Below are 21,352 nucleotides of genomic sequence, written 5' to 3' on the forward strand. Positions count from 1 at the left end.
AACACAGTACTGTACTCATAGCCTCCAACAACATGGGGAGCAAAATTGGGATGCTCCTTTTTTGGTCCTGGGCTCTTGCGCCTCTGTGCGAGCATGAAACTAAATGACACTCGTTTTGTGATCTCGCGAGACAAGGCAGAAGCGGCTTTCATTCTGGCATGAATGCTCCATCCACTTTTGCCCTTGGCCCTACTTACCACAGGCATGCGGCCCTTGGAATGTTACCTAGAAGGGAAAGTGACCCTTGAGCTGAGAAGGATTCCCCACCTTTCATCGCCACCAAGCGCCATTTTCAACTGCCCAGGTCAACCCCCTCAGAGCAGGCTGAGTCTTTCTCGTCTCCAAAGCTAGTTTTATTTCTAGGTGCCTCATGACTACAGGTCCAGAAGGTGCAGATCTGGCTGCAACGTTCCCTCTTTCTTTCTTTCTTTCTCTCTCTCTCTTTCTTCTTTGCCTGCCAGGCTTTGCTCTCAGGTCGATTCTGGGAGATCTTCCGGATATTCTGTCCTCCTACGCCTGAAACACACCACAGGTCTGAGAAGGTCCTGGGCAAGGCATCAGGTGTGCATTACCCAAAAAAATAAAAAAATAAAAACCAAGATGAAAGAGGGTGCAGATGCACATAAAATTTGCATGAGCTAATTTTGTAGGTAACAACTCGCATGCAGAAATAATTTCTGTAGTGTGAACAGGAACACAATACATCTCGCCATGGGGGGGAATAGGACAGCGAGCAGGTGATCTGTGTGCCTGCTCATGAGAACAAAAGAAGGGCCGGCTGCTGGATCAGGCCAATGGCTCATCTAACCCAACACTGTTCTCACAATGGCCAACCAGATGCCCACTACAGTGGACCCTCTGGGTATGTATTTTAATTCGTTCCAGGGGTCTGTGCACACCCCGAAAAATCCGTATCCAGAGGCACTGCTTCTGCACACACACGCAGAGTGCTTCTGCACATGCGCAAGCGGCGAAACCCGGAAAAATACTCCCAGGTTTGCAGATTTCGCAACCCGAAGTTTACGTTCATCAAGAGTAACGTAACCCGAGGGTTTACTGTATATAGAAAGGCCAGAACTGCTGTGCAATTACTAACGTTTGATGGGCAACCTTTCAAGGCCCCAGCTTTTTAAACCAACCTTGGCTTAAAGCATGGACTGTTTTTAATCCAGACATAGACCGTGCAACCTTTCCAACAGAGGGAAGAGAAGGCTGTGCTCTGCAAAGCAGGATACATGGCCTCCTGAAAGAAGGGCTTTCCAGGGACCTCCATGTATGCACACACACCAATCCACTCTCCATGCCTGCACACCCCTCGCGTCCCACCCAGGCAGTGGCGTAGCATGGGGTGGGGGGTGGCAGCACAGTGGCAGTTGCCCTGGGTGCAAAAATGTCAACACCCGGTGCTGCCTCAGTGTAGCTGCACGATTCTGACACTCGGCTCCATTGAGAACGGCTACTCCATGTGAACCAGGAAGTAATCTCTCCAGACAACGGAGCGACTCTTCTTATCTCTGCAGCTGCGATCTCCTGGGTGATGCAGAGGCCATTAGGCAGTTGAATGTGCATGTAACAGTTTCCCTCCCTCCCAACCCCACTCCGTGCGGTCCCCAGGCGCTGGCAACCCTTGCTACGCCACTGTACCCAGACCACCCAAATAAGCTTTTCAGGTGGCAGCAGCAGGGAAGGATCCCTTTGCCTTACCCCTTGTTTCATTTACACGGCATGTGTGCTGCAAAGCAAAAGCTGAGGTGGCAGCCACCCCACTGTCTTCTCTCCATAATGCCTCTGGGCCTTTACAGGACACAAGCCCATGTAAAATATATAAATCAATAGCTTGCAATTGACATCAGCCCCAATGGGCACACCAGCATTTCATAGAATCATAGAACTGTAGAGTTGGATGGGACCCCAAGGATCTTCTAGTCCAGCCCCCTGCAATGCAGGAGTGGCAGCTAAAGAATCCCTGACAGATGACCATTGAGCCTCCGTTTAGAAACTTCTGATGGAGGAGAGCCCACCACCTCCCAGGGGAGTCCATTCCGCTGTCAAACAGCTCTTCCTATCAAAAAGTTCTTCCAGAGGTTTAGTCAGAATCTCCTTTCTTGTAACTTGAAGCCATTGCTTTGAGTTCTGCTCTCTCTTGGTGCCCAATAAACAATCTGGAGCTCCCCAATTCTTTCTTTGCAAGCGGGGTTCACTGACAGTGAGCCCGCCTGGGATCGGCTGTGCTAGGGAGTCCCAGCAGGCCATCCCGGGCGCACAAGCTCCTCTTCTTTAGGGAACGGCTGCATTGCGGGGGGTTGCCCTAGATGAACTCTCGGGATCCCTACCAACTCGACAATTCTATGATTCTAACAGTGCTAGAGCCCCCTAGCTTGGCATGCAGAAAAGACCCCATGTCCATAATGATTTCCAAATGAACAAGGGGGAAATATCTGTTTTCACTCAGGGGAAGAAGGAGAAGGCCTCCGGCCAGCCACCTTCTTCCTCTCAACCTTCCTTACATGGCTTTGGCCGAGGACTTGCGAGCAGATTGCCGCACCGCATGCTTCCACAGCATTTCTTCGTCGATCCCCAGCGCAGCCAGGACCTGGGAGAAACGGCGCTCCACAGCCTGGCGGGCGTTGGCCTGGCAGGGAGAGAGACTTGAGTGGAGACACAGGCAGGCCAAAGGCAGAGTAGTTTAAAAAAAACAAAAACCCATACAAATGGCCCTACTGCCACAGGCTGTGCTCTCTCGCTCTCTCTGCTGCCATTTTGTTGGCTCTGCCAGAACAAAGGCAGCAAGTCTTTTCCTTTAAAGGCCTCTGATCGCCTTGCAAGGAACTGATCTTTCAGTGTGGCCAGAACCTACCCTCCGGAAGTCCCTGCCCATTGACATTTGTTCTGTTTATAGCCAGCTCTTCCTCCCAAAGGTGCCCATGGCAGCAAACACAGCGAAGGAGGTGAGGCTTATTGGCGCTGATCTGTGACAGGGCCTTTTCGGTGGCAGCTCCTGTTTGCGAAATGCCCTCCGTGGCGAGGTGTGCCAGTCCAAGAGCATTCCTGCTTGCATAGGGCTGAAAGTTACTGTTCCCGGGAACCCTGAGATCAGTGCTGGAAATAATATTTTTAGAATTATTGTTTTGCTTTAAGGTTTTCCGCATTGATAAATCAAGGCCGAGTGGACAACTCAAACCTGTGTCTCCTCGCACTGAACCGGATATTCAAGCTGCTGTGCTCTATAACCCATTGCTTCCCCTCCACTCCACCCCAGCCCCCTGCCCCCGTTTCACCTGCATGACTCTCTCAAACAAGAAAGGTCTGCTCTCCACACGGTCTTGCATCTCCTGCAGCTGCAATGTGTACTCCTCCATGCGCTGCTTTTCCTGCCTCCTGCACACCAAAGTGAGAGGTTGGTAGGCCTTAGCTGTATTGTTCCTCTTCTGATCCCTCTACCCCAACCTGTAAATAACCAGGCCTGCTTCCCCTGTAAGTAGAACACCTGCTTTGTGTGAATTATAGAGTTGGAATGGACCGTGAGAGTCATCTAGGCCAGCCCCCTGCAATGCATGAATCTTTTGCCCAACATCGGGCTCGAACCCATGACCCTCAGATTATAAATCTGATGCTCTACCAACTGAGCTATCTGGGCAACCCAGGTTCGATCCTCCCCAATGGCATCTCTAGATTTTAAAAGTCAGTTAGCGGCATAAGGGGGGAGGAAGCTGTTGCCAGGAAGAATATTCCAGGAATGCGGCCCTCCAGGCTTTTCTGCCTGGCCCTCGGGATCCTCTCGAGGCCACACCCCTGATCCAAGCCACACCCTGCTCTGTGGCCCTCCTTAAGTACTTTTCACTGGCAGGAAAGTGCTCATAATCTTCCCAGAAACCAGTGCCATTGTTTTCTGAAGGTGAAGTTTGAATCCCCACCCCTCTGTCATGCTCAAGAGCAGAATTGCTCCTTCTAGCCTTATGAAGATATTGCTGGGTAATAATTTTGGCAGCCCTTGATACAACCCTAGTTGGCAGCCGAGTGCAAACCAGAAAACGGGCTGTGTACACCTTTAAAGCACATCCGCCCGCCTCAAGAATCCTGTGCACTGTAGCTCTGCAAGGGGTAAGCTACAGTTCCCAGGGTTCTTTGGGGATGGCGAATGTGCTCCAAATGTGCTTTCTGTGGGATATAATCCATTCGAGCAGTCAAATACAACATTCCTTGTTTCCCTAGAGTGGACACAGGCAGGGGGATGTTACGCCAGCCAGTATAACTTCCTGTTCCACTGGTCTGGAGCGTCCTCCCCCTGCATGTGACCAGACAGACTGGCGTGACCCTGGCTGACTCCATAAAATATGCGAGTCACACACCCATCTTTCTCTTGATGGCATTTTCTTCCCTTTTTGTATTTTGCTGTCTGCTGGCTCTCAGCCAGCAGTACATGGGCTCAATCTCCATATGGGATGAACTCGCACTTTGTTCTGTAATTACAAGATAAAGCCTGCCTTCAGGGATTATACTGTGAACTGAATGTGAGTAAACTAGTTACTTTTAAGACTCTTGTGTCTTGATTCTTTTAAGAGAGATCAAGGGGGACTTGCCAGGAATAATCCAATCTGGGCAGTGAGACTAGATTGCTTAACTAAAGAGATTCAAACAAATCTGCAAACTAGCTTACTGCTGTATCGGGGGGAATCTGCTCCGCTACATGACTCACCAGCGCGAGTGAAGGAAGGATAATATTTAATCAATATATTCTTTCCTACTGTCCTTAACAGTCCCACACCTTCAAGTTATGGTGCATATGCAGCCCCCGTTCTGCCCCACATCCCAGAGGGACTTTGCAGAAACCTGACGGCAGGTTACCTGAGCATCTCCCGTTTTCTCTGCAATGACACGGAGGGGTGGTCCATGGTCTGGTACGTCGCCAAGCACTTGGCCACTTCCCGCTGCACTTGCTGCTCCTTCGCCCTGCGCAGCTCGGCTCGCCGCTTCTCCTTCCGTTCCTGCCTCTCCCACTCCTGCAAGAGCATCCTAACAAAAAGAGGCCAACCTCGGGCATGGGGAAACCTCTAGAGGTGAGGGTGAGGGGGTCCTCCAGGCAGGCTGGCATTGTGAGGACTGAAGGGCTCTGTCGCCCGAGCGCAGCAAAGCCACTTTTAAAAAAGAGGCCGACTTTTTAGCGGTGGGAGGAAAGCGATGGGGAAATGGATTGCAAAGGGTGAGGGCAACGAATAATGAAGATGTGTAAATGCTCTGCAAGCAAACTGGGATGGGTGCCGTGCTGGATGAATGCTAACTGTGGTATAATCATGTCAGTAAAGACTGGATGAACGAACACTCGGTAAACACGGTGTCTCATTGATGAGCAATTTTGTCTACTGCAGTCTCTCATTTTTCCTACCTGAAGTTCCGTTCTCCACTTTTCCACATCAGTTTGTGATTTTTGTTTTAAAAAAGGGGTCCTCGTGAACATTTACCAGCATTTTAGTATGATTTCCCCCCTTAATATACACATACAGCCGTACCTCGGAAGTCGAACGGAATCCGTTCCAGAAGTACATCCGATTCCAAAACATTTAGAAACCAAGGCGCGGGTTCCGATTGGCTGCAGGAATCTCCTGCAGCCAATCGGAACCCACGTCGGACGTTCGGGTTCCAAAGAACGTTCACAAACCAGAATACTCACTTCTGGGTTTGCGGCGTTTGGGAGCCAAAACGTTCAACTCGCAAGGCATTTGACTTCCGAGGTACGACTGTACCTGCTTGCAGTTTTGCTTAACATACGCATTTTTGCAAAGCAGTTCTCACCCAATAAATCACGTCTTATTTTCACTAAGTTGGACATTTTTATGTACACTGTATGTTAGTGTGTGCATTTCTCTACACGTTACTTGGCTGCAGAAGTGAATTGCACAATTTAGGGGAGTGAGTATTTCAAAGGTGTGTGGTGTGGGGTTGTTTCCTGTTTCAGAAATGGCGAGTTAGGTTCCTCTTTAAACACAAAATGAATTTAATTTCTCCTCCATCCCTAACTTTTCACTTAGCAAAAGTCAGCCTTTGGGGTTCTTTGTTTTAATGCTTAGCTGAAAATTCTGCAACCTACCCCCAAGCAACCCCCTGGCCTTTCTCATTGGACTGCGGGAAATAATAGCACAAAGACTTTGGAAACGCCACCCCCCTCCCCAGGTGCCCTGCTTACCTGTTGGCCTCTTGCCGCTTGCCAGAGGTCTTGGTGTGCATCACTGGAGCAACCATGGGGGGACCAAAGTCCGGGCAAGAATGGACCCTCCAGTGTACCCCATACAACCGCCGGACCTCGTAATACGGGTCTTCTGAGTCCTGCTTGTCCTCTTCTCCAGAGAATTGCTGGGAGCTGCCCGTGGAGTGAAGTCGGAAAGGCTTACAGATGGTCAGCTTTGCTGGGCGGAGGAGACCAAAGAGGCATTAACGTGACCTGCCCCAACCCGCCTGCCCGCATATCATCACTTCGCAACATATTAATTGATTAATTGAAAGTATTTTTTTTAATTGAAACTACGGCAACTGAAATAGAAACAAGCATCCAAACAGGAACTGCACCGTTTAAAAGGATACATCGGATTGCGAGTAAGCTTTAAATGACAATGGTTGCTCTTATAATCCAGTCTATAGAAAAATAGGAAAAAGGAGAAAAGGCAAAGAAAGGAAAACAGAGAGTGGAGAAAAGAGAAGAGAGAAGAGAAAGAGAGGCCAGCACACGTTAGAGGGAAAGGCAGGCTATAAATGTAATAATAGTAATAATAATGTTTTAAGAATTTTAAGGTCTCAAATATAGAATAAATGTTCATAAATGCACACATATCTAATTACATGAACCATGTGTCTGAAATGGTATAGGTCAGGAGAACAATCTTGAAGCCATTTAGAATCTCTCAATGACCTCAAATATTCCTCTGCAGTAAAGGAGGCAAATGGGGAAAGCCTTCCCACTGTCCTTTTTGCTTGCAAATCCTGCTTCAAGGGTTCATTTGTGTATGAATAGGGTGAGCCTGTGACCTGGATTCAGGAACTAAAGTATTAACCATCACAAAAGAATGGCCAGGCTGCCCAGGTAATGCAATCAGTGACCGTTATCAGGTATCCTGGCAAACAGGATTTCTGCTGTAGACTGCCTCCTCTGCTGTAGACCGCCCCCTTCTGTGATGTACGTATGATAGTAGTCTTGGGCTACAGGGTGGGCAATTTCAAAAGTCTATATATGGGCTTGCGCACCATTGTTCAGAGTTCTCCTCCCTCCTGCGTGTGGTGAGTGGGAACCCTGTTGCAACAGTCCCCTGAATAAAGATCAGGATCGCTAGCCGCTTTGCTTTTCGGTTTACTCTGGTTGGCTGTTATTTCTCCTACCAATAGGGAACCCACTTAAGGACTCTATATGGGCTCTGGAATACCCCATAAAGGAAAAGGAGCAGGGTTTTTTTCCCTAACAACAACAACAACTCACTTTACCAAACTGAGTCGGACTTACTTGGATACCATCCTTAATGTTGACCTTATGCCCCCCCCCCACCTTGCCCATTACCAATGAATGACTGCTCCCCACCTTGATCCTTCCTCTGCTCCAGTTGCTCTTGGAAGCGCCTCTGGAGACTCTTGAAATTGGGGATCCTGCGGTTGATGGTGGGCTGGAAGGTCAGGTGTTCTTCCTTGTCGGTCTGGGCCCGGCCCTTGGCTTTCCTCGCCTCCCTCGGGGGACCAGGCTCCTCGGGCTCTGTGGCCAGGCAGAGGAGCTCCGCTCGGAGTTTCTCTTCCAGCCGCTTGAGCGAGAAGTGCTTGTTGCTCCTGGGGCCCTGATCCTCCAGGCTCAGGAGCTTCTGGGTGAGCTGCAGCCAGCGCTGGCGCTCCTTGCGCATCTGCCGCTTCCGATCCTCCAACCGGGTGTCCATCTTCCAGTAGAGAGGCACGAGGGAGCTCCCAGGAGCCGGGCTCACTTGGCGGTGGCATTTCTGGCACACGGGCCAGGGATCCTCAGGAACACCATTCGAGGGCTTGGGGTCTTTCGAACAATGGCCGCCTTTAGGGCTGCCGGCTCTTGTGTTCCCCAGCTCTGGCGTGCAGGGAGGCTCACGGAAGGTGGTGACAGAAGTCTGAGGGGACCTCTTCTTCTTGGGTTTCTCCAGGAGCCGGTCTTGGTACATGGCCTGGCCGTTGACAGAGATGCTTTCCCACATCCAGTGGAAGGGAAAGGAACCCGGTCGAGATTGCTTGGCAGATGCGGGGACTGGTGTAGGGCTTGGTGAGGCATTGCTGACATCTGGAGTGGGAGGTACTGGGTGCTGCCTAGTGGGGGAAGCAACACTCAGATTGGACACAAACCTGGTCTCCCCACCTCCCAGTTTTGGAACCCTGCTTCCCAACTTTGATTTGGATCATCAAAACGCTTCCAGCTTCCGGCAGCTTTTAGCGCTATCCATTTATTGCTCCTCCACTGTAAAACGGCACACAGAATCGCAACTGGTTTTTCACTGGCATTCTCTTTTGGGGGGCACATCCTGCTACATTCCAATCACACTAGTGGGTGTGACACAACCACGGAGGCAGGTCCTATTGAAGGACTTTGGCTCAGTGGCAAAGAGAATTTAAAAGAACTGCAGACAGTACAATTGAAGCATCTGATGCACATTTCACTCGTGAACCTGGATAGCTCAGTTGGTTGGAGCATGGAGCTGATAATGCCAAGGTTGCAAGTTTGATCCCTGTATGGGGAAGCTATATATTCCTGCGTTGCAGGGGGTTGGACTAGATGATCCCCAGGGTCCCTTTCAACTCTACAATTCTGTGATTCTATGTCATGGATTGGTTGGGTGCAGAGGAATGGTGGGAGAAACCAGCTGGGGAACCACTCAGAGAAGAAGCCTCACAGCCTGTGGAGTGGTGATGGGACGATGCTGAGTGGTTGGAGGGAGAGGACTGGGGAGAGGAGTTGCCGGAAGCTGGAGTACAGGACTTAGTGAGCAGGGAGAGTCTGTGGCAGAGAGAAGTCCAGCATCAGAGACAGAAGCTGAAGCAGGAGAGGAGGGAGGTGATGAGACAGAGATGAGTCCTGCTGAAGAAGGATCACAGGTATCTTCCCCTCCTGATGTGACAATCTCGCTTCCCCAATTGTTTCCCAGAACCCGGAGAGGCATGAAAAGGACGGAGGAGAGGTAGGTTGGCTGCCTGCAGCCGCAGTCTCAGATTGCTTGAAAAAAAGCCCTGCAGTGGAGGGGAAGGCTGTGAGGAGGCATAGTCTCGGCAACTGATTTTCATGGAGGAAGACCACTGGGAATGTGCTGTTCTGACTATTAGGCCTGACACTCAACCCCAAGTCTTGGGGGATCATGTTTTTGCTAATAAAGAGTTAACTCCATATTTGATCTGTGTAAATTGTAAAAATGCTCCTTTCAAAACTTGACCTCTCAGTAAGACCTCAGTCTGGGCAGGCTGTATATTTTAAAATGACAAGCACAAACAGATCCTGCTCTTAATCAGGGGCATTTCCCTTGAATTACCACCCAGTCCTTACTTAGGATTCCTCCAAAGAACCTTGGGAACTGCAGCTTATTAAAGGCGCTGAGCGTTGTGTTAGAAGACCCCTCACATCACCCTTCACAAACTACAGTTGCGGGATTCTTTGGGGGAGCCACAATTGTTACAGTAGTATAGGAGTGCTTTAAATGTGTGCTGTGGGTGGGACCCTCCTTAGGCCCACGGCAACAACTTGCCTGCTCAGTTCTTGCTCCGGGTCTACGTCTGAGATGCTGTTGGCATTTGGGGCTGTTTCCTCAGGCTCCCAGCAGGGCTTCCTTGCGGGGTGAGGGCCTCTCTTCTTTGCCCGCTTCATGCAGATCAGCATCCCATCACCAGCATCCAGGTAGTCCTCCTGAGTCACACAGACATTTTATAGCACCAAGGCTGGCCTCAGAGACATGCTATTGGGCACGAGGACCCTGAGCCCAGCAGAGGGCCCACCGTCTAAACCAAACCACAGTTTCCACTTTGCACAGAGAAGATCGGTTGGATCATAAGAGATCCCTCAGTTTGCTCTTCCAGGTTGGGGCGGGGAGCCAAGAATGTCATGCCTGAGGGCCCACCCAAAATCCTAGGAGCGATTGCAGTGATTCTAGTGGTACGATCCGGGCAGGACTTTGGGGCAGATACCCAGGACCCCACTCAGCAGAATGAGACCTCCTAAATAAAGGAGTAGGATGTATCATTTTACAGGGTGGAACTTACTTCTTGTTAAATTCTTCAGTGAGGAGCCTTAAAAATACCTTTTTGGGTATGAGGAATTCAAATCTGCTATTATTTTTTGTGATTGGACAACATTTACCGGTAGCTTGCCAAGTCTACATTTTATGAAGTAGCATAGAATAAATTGCTTTAGGAAAACCAATGAATTTTAATTTTACCTTCTGAAAATGTCAGTCATGCTAAATAATAATAATAAATAAAAACAATATTAATATGTAATATACAACTGCAAGTATTTGGCAATCATTTGTCATGATTTCTATGCTATTTCACACACATTTTACATACCAATCCAAACTAAATTAAATCAATATAACCAAGCAATGTATTTTGAATTCCCAAGTCATGTTACAACTTTTTAGCACCTCTCCTTTTGGGAATTTGTAAGCTGACAAATTCAGCATGCCCTAATTGCAGCAGGGACTGCCTTACCACATTTCATAGTAAATTAAGCAATGTGCATCGTGCTTTTGCTTTGAACTGTGCGATTTACTGACTGGCACAATGTGAAACTGAGGCTTAAAAATATGGATATTTAGGCATGCATGTTCACTTGCATTCTGCACCCTTTCCCTCCCCACCATACAACGTCTGGTACAAGTTACGAAATCAAGTCCAAGGGGAACAATGATTCCCGTGCAGACCAACTGAGAATTTCCCATCATTCACCTGGGCCCCATCACCCTCTGGCTAGGAGCAGGCAATCCTCTGGCTTCCAAAGGCCACAAGCAGCATGGCCACACCTGGAGGTTGATGTAGCCTTGGTGCACACATTCACATTACATCTCTCTGGTTTTCAAAGGCTTACACATCCCTGTGAGGCAGACCCCCCCCCCCCAGTAGCAAGGGAAACACGCTTAGAAAGTATATGAGGTGCACAGAAGCATTTTGGCCATGCTGATATTGCTGAACTAAAACATCTATAATCCCAGGCCATTGGCCATTCTTGCTAGGGCTGATGGGCGTTGTAGTTTAACTACGGAAGGGCAAATTTTCCTCACACCAAATATCACTGGATGGAGAAACCGTGACTTCACCTCTTTGTTTGTACAGTGCCTAAGGAGCATATTAAAACAGTGCTAATCTTGTTGTCTTGTGTGTGTGAAGTATGGCCCCCGCTTATGGGAGCAAGAAACTCCTGTTGCCCTCTCCAAGCTACCTGCTGTGGAGCGGAGCTCTCCGAGATCAGGCCCAAAAGCCGCACCCGCCCCTTTGGCTCATAGATGGTGCCGGCGATCCGGTTAACGGGGTCCACTGAGGGCCTGACACAGGCATTGGTCAGCACTGAGTGGCGATGAGGGTTCAACATGGTGCCCACGACAACATGGAAGGAGACGCATCAGCTTTCCAGTTACCACAGCAACCGGCCCACTTCCAGAACAGCCTGAGTGGCAAGCTTCCGGAACAATACATGGCTCTCCCCAGCCAGGGGTTTTCATTTTTATTTATTTCATAAAAGTTATACACCGCTTGATTGTAAAAACAAAACAAACAAACAAACAAAAAACCCTCAGAGCAGTTTACAAAATATAAAACAGGAAAATCAGGGGGGGGGGAATCACAACCCTACTCCAGACCCTCCTATTGTCCCTATTTTCCAGGGACAGTTCCAGATTTACAGAAGACATCCCAGTTTCTGATTTGATCCCAGAATGTCCTTGTTTTCCTTAAGATGTCCCTATTTTCATCAGAGAAATGTAGAAGGGGATGGTAGGACGTCCCTATTTTCATCGGAGGGTATGGAGTTATGTGACCTCTGAGCCAAGGAGCTAAGTACCTATAAAACCTTTAGAAGACATCTGAAGGCAGCCCTTTATAAGGACGTTTTTTTAATATTTAATGCTGGAGCAACCCAGTCTGATGGGCAGGGTATGAATAATAATAATAATAATAATAATGGAATAGGATGTCCCTATTTTCATCAGAGAAATGTTGGAGGGTATGCTACTCTATAACATACAGAAATTAAAATACTAAAACTGGTAACTTTCTAAGCATCTGGGTAATTTGTCTAAACAGGAATGATTTTAGCAGAAAGAGTAAAGAGAAGGTGCTTGCTTGATCTCAATCAGCGGGGAGTTCCAGTGGGTGCTGTGACACTAAATGATCAGAGTTCTTACAAATGCGTAACAGGTATTATGTGGCGCTTGTAGTAGCGCCAATTCCACCAATCAAAGCGGTCAATTGGGCATATGTGAGGTAAGGCGATCTTGCAGGTAAACTGGTCCCAAGTTGTTAAAGGCTTTATATAGTGATAACAACACAATGAACTTGGCTCAGTAGCAAATCAGCAAGTAGCACAGATCTCTTGAGCACAGGCGTTCTAGGCTGACAAGGCCTCACTTCTGTCAGCAGCCGTGCTGCAGCATTCTGCACTACCTGCAGCTTCCAGATCAAGCGTAAGGGAAGCTCTCACATGGAGCGCATCGCGGTAATTCCAGTCTTGAAGTAAGCAACACATCAATTACTCTGGCAAGGCCTTCCCAGTCCACGGCAACCCATGTTGGGCTTTCATTTAAAGCTTGCCTTTCCACCCCAGAGCCTGTTTGCAACAGCCTTCAAGCATCTTGACGTGGCAGAAGTAATATACTGGGGTTCTTGGCTTCCACACCGTCTGTGAAGCACTGTCCTCAATCACTGTAAAGTAGCCGGCCACTTCTGGAAAGGCAATGCCACTTGAGAGAGTGTGTGTTTATGTGTTTATATATATATAAAAAACTGTAGTCACAAGATAATTGTGTTATCATTTTAAATAGCATTTTAATGTAAAAAGGTGCATTTACATCTAAAGGTAGGCCCAATGTCAGATGAAAAACTGAAACAGAAGAGAATAGCAGCTTCCCCCAAACTAACCCAGGGAACTCACAGCTAAAACAGGAGTAAAACTCACATCTCTTTTACTTATGGCCACAAGGAAAGGTGGGCATCTCAAGAGCCCAGCATTCTTGCCCTCCTCTCTGGGGGGCTGTTTGCATTGTTGGCTGATTTACTATTGAAAGTACCTAGAAATTAAAACCACCTACAAGCAGTGTGGGCTGACAACTTTTCTGGAATGCAGCTCAAAATTCCATCATTGCCTTTCCGCTGTCCTCTCAAAACTGTTGCGATTCAAGGAAGCAGAATAGATCTGTAAGAAGGAACAGTACTGTTTCTATCTAATGTTGTCAACCTATAATGCCTGCTCAGCATCAAATGAGATGCCTTAAGCCTCCAAACCACCATCTCGTGCAAAGGATGCCCTGACACCCCACCTCTCCCATCATCCAGAAGCTCAATGGTAGAGCCCTGTTTTGCATGCACAAGGTCGCAGTTTCAATTCTCAGCATCTGCAGCTGAAGCATCTATGTAGCTGGTCTGGAAAGTGCCACTATCTGTCAGAGCCGTCAGTACTAGGCTAGGTGAACCAACTCTCCAACTCCAAATAAGGCGGTTTAATACACCCTACATAACTGGAAACATTATTGGAAAACAGGCCAGGAATCCTGTCTCTTTGATCTGCCCGTCCCATCTTGTGGGCTTGCAGCAGTGCAGACCTCCAGGCAGGCAACATTTTGTAAGGATTCAGTGGGTAATACAGCCAAAGCACAAAAGCAGAGCTTAGATGTGGAAGGATCCTAAGCATTGCAAAGCGGCTGGCAGAATTCTAAAGGAAAGGGATAAATATCGCCAGAATTCCTTCACTCATCTCTTGCTCGCTTTTGGCAGAAGCAAGCTCCCTATGTCAATGAGATACCAACCTCACAAATGCCAAGAAGAGAGTCACAGGTAAAGCCTTTGCACCTACTACCAACTTTTGTGTTGTGTTTTCACCGCAATTCTTGCCTAGTTTTCTTAGCTTATCCCTGTGCCTTGTGCCTTCCAGCCTGAGAGAGTAAGGAAGGGGGCGTGACATTTCACAGCTGCAGAGTGAAATAAGCTGGTGGAAAAGTACCATGCAGATCAGAAAGGCAGTGAATAAATTTGGTCCCAGCAACCTCAGCCACCAGATGGAACTTAGCCCAGCAGGATGGCTAAGCTCCCATGGAGACTTCCTTCCAGACCACTGAAGTGAACCATTTGGGGCCCCTCAAAAGCATCCCCAGTGTGCCAAAAGCCACCAAATCAGATGGAAGTATATGTCACCAGCACCCCAAAAGGAAAAAGCTATTGATGACAGGGGAGCAAAAATTTGAGAATTCATCTCTCAGTTCATCTGCTTTTGAGCAGAGGTGTAGCTAATCACTCTCCCCTCACAGGGACTCGACTCCCCTTGCAAAACACAGAATGGAAACCTGGAGGGAGAGAAAGAGAGAGAGAGAGAGAGAGAGAGGGAGATTGTCATGGTCTGCGATCAGGCTGCAGTAGAGAGAAAGAGAAACAGGGCTACCATCAGTTCTGTTGGGAAATGCAGTAATCCCTGGTTCTTCCCCTGCTTGGATTCTTTCCATTCCAGATGGTCATTTTGAGAACCTTGTAAGTGAAATAACTAACAACTAAGAAATAGTGTCCGGGTTTTCTTTTTCTTTTCTTTTTTCCTCCTCTCCCCCCCCTCCCCCCGCTTTTCCTTTTATGTCTAGACTGCCTTAAGCTTGAAGACAAGGGCTGTCTTATTATTAATCTTTTCAATCCACTCTGGGAGCCTCTCTCAACTGAAGAGCAGGTTAAAATGCTTCAGATTAACAAAAAGTAACCAGAATGGATGAGTAGTGTGTGGGTCATTATTAGCATTCCATCAAAGTAATCATAAGTGGCCATTTTTCTGCAGATAATATTTTACTCTATTTCTGCTGCTCCTGTGAATTGCACAAAAAGAGCTCTTCTTGGAGTCAAGGTGGGAGAGAGAGCAAGGAGAAAGAAGATTTGAGAAAAGTAGCCTTGTGTGTTCTGAGCTTCCAAGACTCACAGGCCTTGCAGTGATTGTGCCTTGGGACACACCCCACCATTTGCAAGTAAACCAGGGTCCGCTGGCTTACAAAGTTCCCCCCAAACCTGTCTTACAGGGTTATTGTAAGGATTACAACCAAGTAAGTTATGTGCAGTGGTTTGAACATGCAAAAGCGCTGGACAAACCTCTGGTCCATGGGGTCATGAAGAGTCGGACACGACTAAACGACTAAACAACAACAACAAGCATTATTATTGTTAAAAGAAATTATTTTGCCCACCGATTGCTTTTTTCTGGTCATCCTTGCATAAGAAGTGCATGTTATACATAGCCCCAACCTGAACCCTGGAACCCACCTTTAGAGGTCACGGGATTTGGGGAGTGGCTCAGATCGGGGGCACTTAGTTCGGAAGGTGATCCCGTCCCCTGGCAAAGGGGAAGCAATGAAAGGCATGAACCACACCAGGTGCCCCTGGTCCCCCAGCACTTCCCGAAGGTTGTCTTGCCAGCCCAAGTCGTACTGACGATCTCCTTCGAACCATTCGTTGGTCGTCTGCCCACGCAGGGCCAGCAGGCTGTGAAAGAGCAGGAAGCCCGTGCAGAAGAGGAAGCCAACAATGCAGACATCAGTCACAAAAGCAAAGATGAAGATTGTGATGTTCACCTGCCCTACAAGAGAGATCCAAGTGCCACGTTAGTTACCAAAAGGAGAGAGAGGAAAATGGGACTCCAGGAACCCTCCACCTGCTTTGCTGGAAAACCAGCAAGTTTTGGCTCTGCCTCCCCTCAAAATCTTTTCATTCCAGCTTCTCTAAGAAATGCCTGTTTGCTCCCCACTTCCCAATGCCCTTTCCTTGTGTGCCATGGCTTGTATATCATAAGCCTGACGGCAGGGATGCCTTATCTTTAGAGCAGGGATGTCCAACAGGTCAATTGTGATCTACTGGTAGATCTATGGTAGGTTTTGGTAGATTGCGGTCGACTGCTGGGTCCCTTTCCTTAGTGTAGGTAAAATAGAATCCGGCCCTGCCCCGTCGCTCTGCCCTCCATTGTTGCACGATCTGCAGAACGGAAGATGGGAGTTTACCCAGTGAGGCTGTCTGTTTCCCCAGCGATGTGTTGGTGAGTGGCTGTTCCCCTTTATCCCTCGAGGTTAGGCTTGAATTCTCAGAAATCAGAGCTCAACTTTGACCTGAAACCCCCCCCCCCAAAATGGGGCTTTCCACTGCCAATTTTTAATTCTGTGAGTAGATCATAGTCTCATGGGAGTTGGCAACCCCTGCTTTAGAGGAAGGGACCTTCTTGAGTGGTAAAGTATCTGTTTTGAATGCAGAAGGGCAGGTAGAATCACAGAATTGTGGAGTTGGAAGGGATCACAAGAGCCATCTAGTCTAACACTCTGCAATGCAGGAATCTTTTGCCCAATATGGAGCTTGAACCCATGACCCTGATATTAAGTATCTCATCCTCTAATGATTGAGGTAAGCCTGGGCTTGAATTAAACCCTGTCCACGGTTACAGGCATCTCCCCTACTTGCGCACCTACAACCACATACAGTGGCACCAGGAAATGATTAAGTAATTTAATTCATACCAGGAAATGGAGGAAGAGAGCTGGAGTACTCATGGCTCGTGAAGAGACCCTCCCCAGAGCCTGAACAGGGCAAGGCAGAGGAAGCCCCAAAGAGACCAGAGGCACAGTGAGGCTTTGTTTAGGCTGCTCAGCCTCTCTGCCTAACAGCTGATACATGCAGTAGCACAGCAGCAACCTTTCCACACATCCTCCAGCCTTCTGCCAGCCCCAGAGCTTCAATTCCAGTTGTGGGTATTTTTGGTACAGTATTTTTTGATCTGGATTGGAGAGAGAGGCACCAAGGGCATTTCAAGGATGTTTAGGGGGCGCTCCCCACTTACACGATTTTCCCGTATGCGTGCGGGGTGCTGGAACGTAACCCCCACGTAAGAGGGGAGTGGCCTGTACTCTCAAAAGCAGGGCTGGTACTATTAAGAGTGGTGCAGAGGCATATTTCGTCAGTTTCCAGCATGCAACTGTAGGTCTGTGATGGAGTCTGTACTGTGCCAATGAATCTTACCCATCAGTAACATAAGCCAGGGAAGTAGTAGCAGCAGCATCGCCTGGACAGAGGTGCCCTCCTGGAGCAGTGATAGGACCACATCAGCATTGATCACGCAGCCGTACAGCAAGGCGACAGAGCCATGTAGCAGCAGGCAAAGGAAGTAGCGGTAGTTCTGGTATCCCAAGCACTGGCCGAGCAAAGTGCAATGGTGGTCGCGCCGCAGGATGCAAACGTTGCAGGAGAAACAGTGGCTGCAGCGGGGAGGCACGTGAGATTGGCAGGAATAGCAGTAACTGAAAGAGAGTGAGGAGGGATGGTGAGGTTTGTATTGGGCTCATGGGGAGGGGGGAAACCTTGCTTAAATCCCAGATGAACCACTGCCCATCAGTTTGTTTGAAACTGGGTTAAACTAGTGGTTTGACTTGGCATAAAGCAGCTTCCAATGTTGTTGTTTTATTCTTAAAAACTCTGGTTAAATGCCTTTTGGCAGTTCGGTCCCTCGGGGAAAAGATCACACAGCAAGTGGGAGATGAACCCAGCCCCAAACGTTGGCCACAGAAGGAGCAACTGTGGGGACAGTGCTTCTCTCCTCCACTGCAGGAAAGAACACTGCTCCAAACGCAGGCTTCCCCGGGACTGTCGAGCAGCCAGAGGATTAAAGGTTGCCAGCTTGTGTCACAGATGTGAGGGAGTATTCTTTCAACCAGTTATCAGTCACCCTGAGCAACTGATTGAAAGGTGGAGCATAAAACTGATAAAACAAATAAATACATGAAAGGGGGCAACTTTTTTATTTAAAAAAATGCAAAGAACCTGTGGGGACAGGAAGTATGCCTTTCCCCTTAACCATAAGTTAAGTTCTACTAAATTCAATGGGGATTACTCCCATTTATTTCTACCTGATATGCATTTCTTTATATGTTAATTTCTACATTGCTCTATTAAGAACAAAACTTTCTCAAGGCAGCATACTTAATAAAATCAACCTAAGAGACAAAATTCAAAGACAAACAAAGATGCAAATATCAGAATACTGTAACATAAAAATAGGGGACATGACAGGTTAAGCTCTTGTAAATAATATGTTTAAACCTGGCATCTAAAATCAGGCACAGAAACCTCCCTAGCATACAAATGCAATGAATTGCACAATGTAAGAGCTGCTGCAGTAAATACCCAATTCCTTGTGGCCACTGAGGAATTCATTTACAATATTCCTCTTTTGCTTGTACAGTATACTCATTCATTTTTTAAATTTTACATATTAAATCCATTTCTCTAAATGCCCCTTGGTTTCTCTCTCTCTCTCTCTCTAACACTTGCCTCCATCATCTTAATGAAGCAGGATCTTGCTTACAAAAAAACCCAAAAACAAAAAAACCTGTGCTGCAAGCCTGCAATACATTTAGGAATGCCAGTAGCTGCCAGGTAAGACATCTGGTTCAGTACTGTTTACTCTGGCAGAGCATCTAACAGAGTTGTCTACCCTGAAATTCTCAGGGGCCTTTCTCATTATCTGCTAACCGGTTCCCTTTTTAAGTGATGGCCCCAGAGATGGGACCTCCTGCCTGACAGCTGCAATTTCTCCTCAATTAATTTCCCTTTAAGGCACCCCAAGCTTTTAGCTAGGCCTCACTGGCGCTGTTGCTCTCCTCAGGGCTTTTCCTCCTCTGAAAAAAAGAGCTTTGGAAAATAAAAACCAACGAGAAGAATGCCTCTGAGCATGTGCTGAGCATCAGGCCAAGGCGCCTTTCCCTAGCCCAGGCTTCCTTAAACTCTACCCTCCAGATGTTTTTGGCCTACAACTCCCATGATCCCTAGCTAGCAGGACCAGTGGTCAGGGATGCTGGGAATTGTAGTCTCAAAACATCTGGAGGTCCGAGGTTGAAGAAGCCAGCCCTAGCCTATCAAAAACGCCTTTCCTGCCTTTTCCCGCCACTTCCCCAAGCCCCGCCTCCACATTCCCACGCCCTTCTCTGATTGGCTGCCGTCCCCAACTCACTCCCATCCTTGCCCCGCCCCCGCCAGCATAACGCCGCGCGTGCTGGGCGAGGCGGTGACGAAACGGCGCGCGTTCTCGAGCACGTTCACCAGTAGGAAAAGCAGCGATGCCAGCGACACAAATGGGAATGCTTCTGTCCTACGGGCTTCGCTCTCACGCTCGTCGGCGCCTCCGCGTTGCCGAAGCAGCAGCACCGCGATCACCTCCAAGGCGAGCGCGCCCACCAGAGCCGCCCCCACGCACACGGGCAGCACCCTCCGCTCCCAACCGCTGCCGGCCATAGCGGCGCATGCGCGACACCGGAGGAAGTCTTCGCTGCCAATCCAAAGAGCGAGCGGACTCTCGGGACCGCCTTTAGAAGTGTGATTGGCGAGCCGCCTAGCCAATCCATCCGCCACGTGAGGCGGCCCACGAGTTGTGTTTACCTCACGGCGATTCCTCAGTGTCAATGGAGCGCTTGCGTTGCAATGTGAATATAGTCGCCTATTTAATAAATCTGAGTCAAACAGCTTAAGCTTCTGCACACCATACATCTAAGGGCCTTCACCCTAAAGTTACCAGATTTTCTTCAATAAATCCGGGGACACTTAAAAAATTGATTTTTTTTTTGAAAAGAGAAAAAAGTTATTAAAAAAATTAAGGAAAAAATCAATACCACAGATCAAAGTTTGCTTTGAAACTGAGCTGGCGAGTGGGCAGACGGCACCCAGTGGGGACCCCGGGATGCAGCCGAGCCTCCCAATGGCGGAGGAAACCGCTCGGGCACCCGGAGCGGCAAACATAACATGCACCCGGGGGCGCGCTGATCCTCCCCGGGGTGCCAGCGCCGCCAGCTGATTGCACAAATACGCCCGGCGTGCAGCGTATTTGCTCGATCAGCGGGCGGATTTTCCCTACGGCGGTCGCGCCAATCGCAAAAATCCACACGCCGGGAGTGCGAGCGCCGCCACGCTGATCTGCCCGGGGGGATTTTGTCACACACCCCAGGCATGACACCCGGGGTGGACCCCTGCTCTCGCTGCGGGGCTGCCTCAAAGCTCACAGCCACCACCGACTGAAGTGATCCAGCGCTCTCTGCCGACGCCAGATGGAGCCCAAAGCTTTTGCACGAACACACCCACCCACACCGCTTCTTTCTCTCTCTCTCCCCAGCCCACCTCCGCAAAGCCGTGCAGCCGCAAGCAGCTCAAACGGAGTGGAAAGTGGCTAGTGGTGGCAGATCGAGCCTTTAGATTATCTCCTTCATGTTTGGTACTTAGCTGTCTGTCTCTAATCTGAACAAAATAATAATAATAAAAATCCTTCCAGTAGCACCTTACAGACCAACTAAAGTTGTTATTGGTATTGTTATTGGTATCTGAAGAAGTGTGCATGCACACGATAGCTCATACCAATAACAAACTTGGTCTGTAAGGTGCTACTGGAAGGATTTTTGTTTCTTTCGACTATGGCAGACCAACACAGTTACCTACCTGTAATTGTCTCTAATCTGCTTTTATTGCCAGAAGACGCCCCCCCCCCTCCCACCAGCTTGGGCGGGTGGTAGCGGCTGCGGCGAGGAGACAGAAGAAGCGGGGTGGTGCCAGTGGTGGAGAATATATATGTCCGTCCCCATATTTTTTGGCTGCCGCCGCTTCTATACATACATGATGATGATATGTTTATATGATTAGCTGAGCCCAGGGGTGGGTAGAAGAGGGGTGTGTGTGGAGATTGGATGAAGAGGTGGCTGGAGGAGGCTCCAGTTCAGAGCTAGTGGAGAATCCGTGTCAGGACTTCACAATCCCCAGTCACACACACGCAGAGAGGTGCATGGACGAAAGGGAGCTGGCAATACATTTCATTGGGATCTTTTTTTCCAGGGCGATTTCACTCGCGCGCCCCCTCCTTTCCCTCTCTGTCCTTTCTCTCCCCACTGCTTTCAGTGCAACCAGCTGATCTCCGTTCACGGGGCAGCAGCAGCAGCAGCAGCAGCAGCGTCAAGGAGAGAAGAAAAGCAAGGGGGGTAGGGGAGAGAAGCTTGAAGAAGGTTTGGAACTGTATCCTGCTAGAAGCCAGGATGCCATCCAGGGAGAGATGTAAATGAGGTCGACCAGGCCGGCGACGGAGAGAAAGGGGGCTTTCCTTTCTGGGTTTCCCTCTCACGCGTGTGCCTGT

The 21,352-nt window shown here is 48.8% G+C and overlaps 2 protein-coding genes and 1 non-coding gene across 4 annotated transcripts; all 3 read right to left on the reverse strand.

Annotated features, from left to right (window-relative positions):
* Nucleotides 1–331: 331 nt before the first annotated feature.
* TSGA10IP (testis specific 10 interacting protein) lies at nucleotides 332–11,703 on the reverse strand. 2 transcript variants are annotated; one of them, XM_033136268.1, is made up of 8 exons: nucleotides 11,411–11,701; nucleotides 9,723–9,880; nucleotides 7,562–8,298; nucleotides 6,182–6,401; nucleotides 4,846–5,013; nucleotides 3,279–3,378; nucleotides 2,508–2,632; nucleotides 332–516 (listed from the first exon to the last, which is right to left on the reverse strand). In XM_033136268.1, the coding sequence occupies exons 1-8, from the start codon at nucleotides 11,558–11,560 to the stop codon at nucleotides 471–473; spliced, it is 1,704 nt and encodes a 567-aa protein (XP_032992159.1). In that variant the 5' UTR covers nucleotides 11,561–11,701; the 3' UTR covers nucleotides 332–470. The 2 variants fall into 2 exon arrangements, with proteins under 2 accessions (XP_032992159.1, XP_032992160.1); XM_033136269.1 differs by lacking the exons at nucleotides 332–516; nucleotides 2,508–2,632; nucleotides 3,279–3,378 and adding an exon at nucleotides 3,379–3,472 and having other exon boundaries at nucleotides 11,411–11,703.
* TRNAI-UAU lies at nucleotides 3,565–3,637 on the reverse strand. The gene has a single exon. It is a non-coding gene; the product is annotated as a tRNA-Ile (tRNA).
* A 1,283-nt stretch (nucleotides 11,704–12,986) lies between the features above and the next one.
* On the reverse strand, nucleotides 12,987–19,491 carry ZDHHC24 (zinc finger DHHC-type containing 24). Its single transcript, XM_033174865.1, has 4 exons — nucleotides 19,196–19,491; nucleotides 17,209–17,486; nucleotides 15,472–15,784; nucleotides 12,987–14,522 (listed from the first exon to the last, which is right to left on the reverse strand). The coding sequence occupies exons 1-3, from the start codon at nucleotides 19,474–19,476 to the stop codon at nucleotides 15,474–15,476; spliced, it is 870 nt and encodes a 289-aa protein (XP_033030756.1). The 5' UTR covers nucleotides 19,477–19,491; the 3' UTR covers nucleotides 12,987–14,522; nucleotides 15,472–15,473.
* Nucleotides 19,492–21,352: the final 1,861 nt, after the last annotated feature.

Source organism: Lacerta agilis, chromosome 17 (assembly GCF_009819535.1).
Source record: "Lacerta agilis isolate rLacAgi1 chromosome 17, rLacAgi1.pri, whole genome shotgun sequence".
In the NCBI taxonomy this organism is placed as follows: Eukaryota; Metazoa; Chordata; class Lepidosauria; order Squamata; family Lacertidae; genus Lacerta; species Lacerta agilis.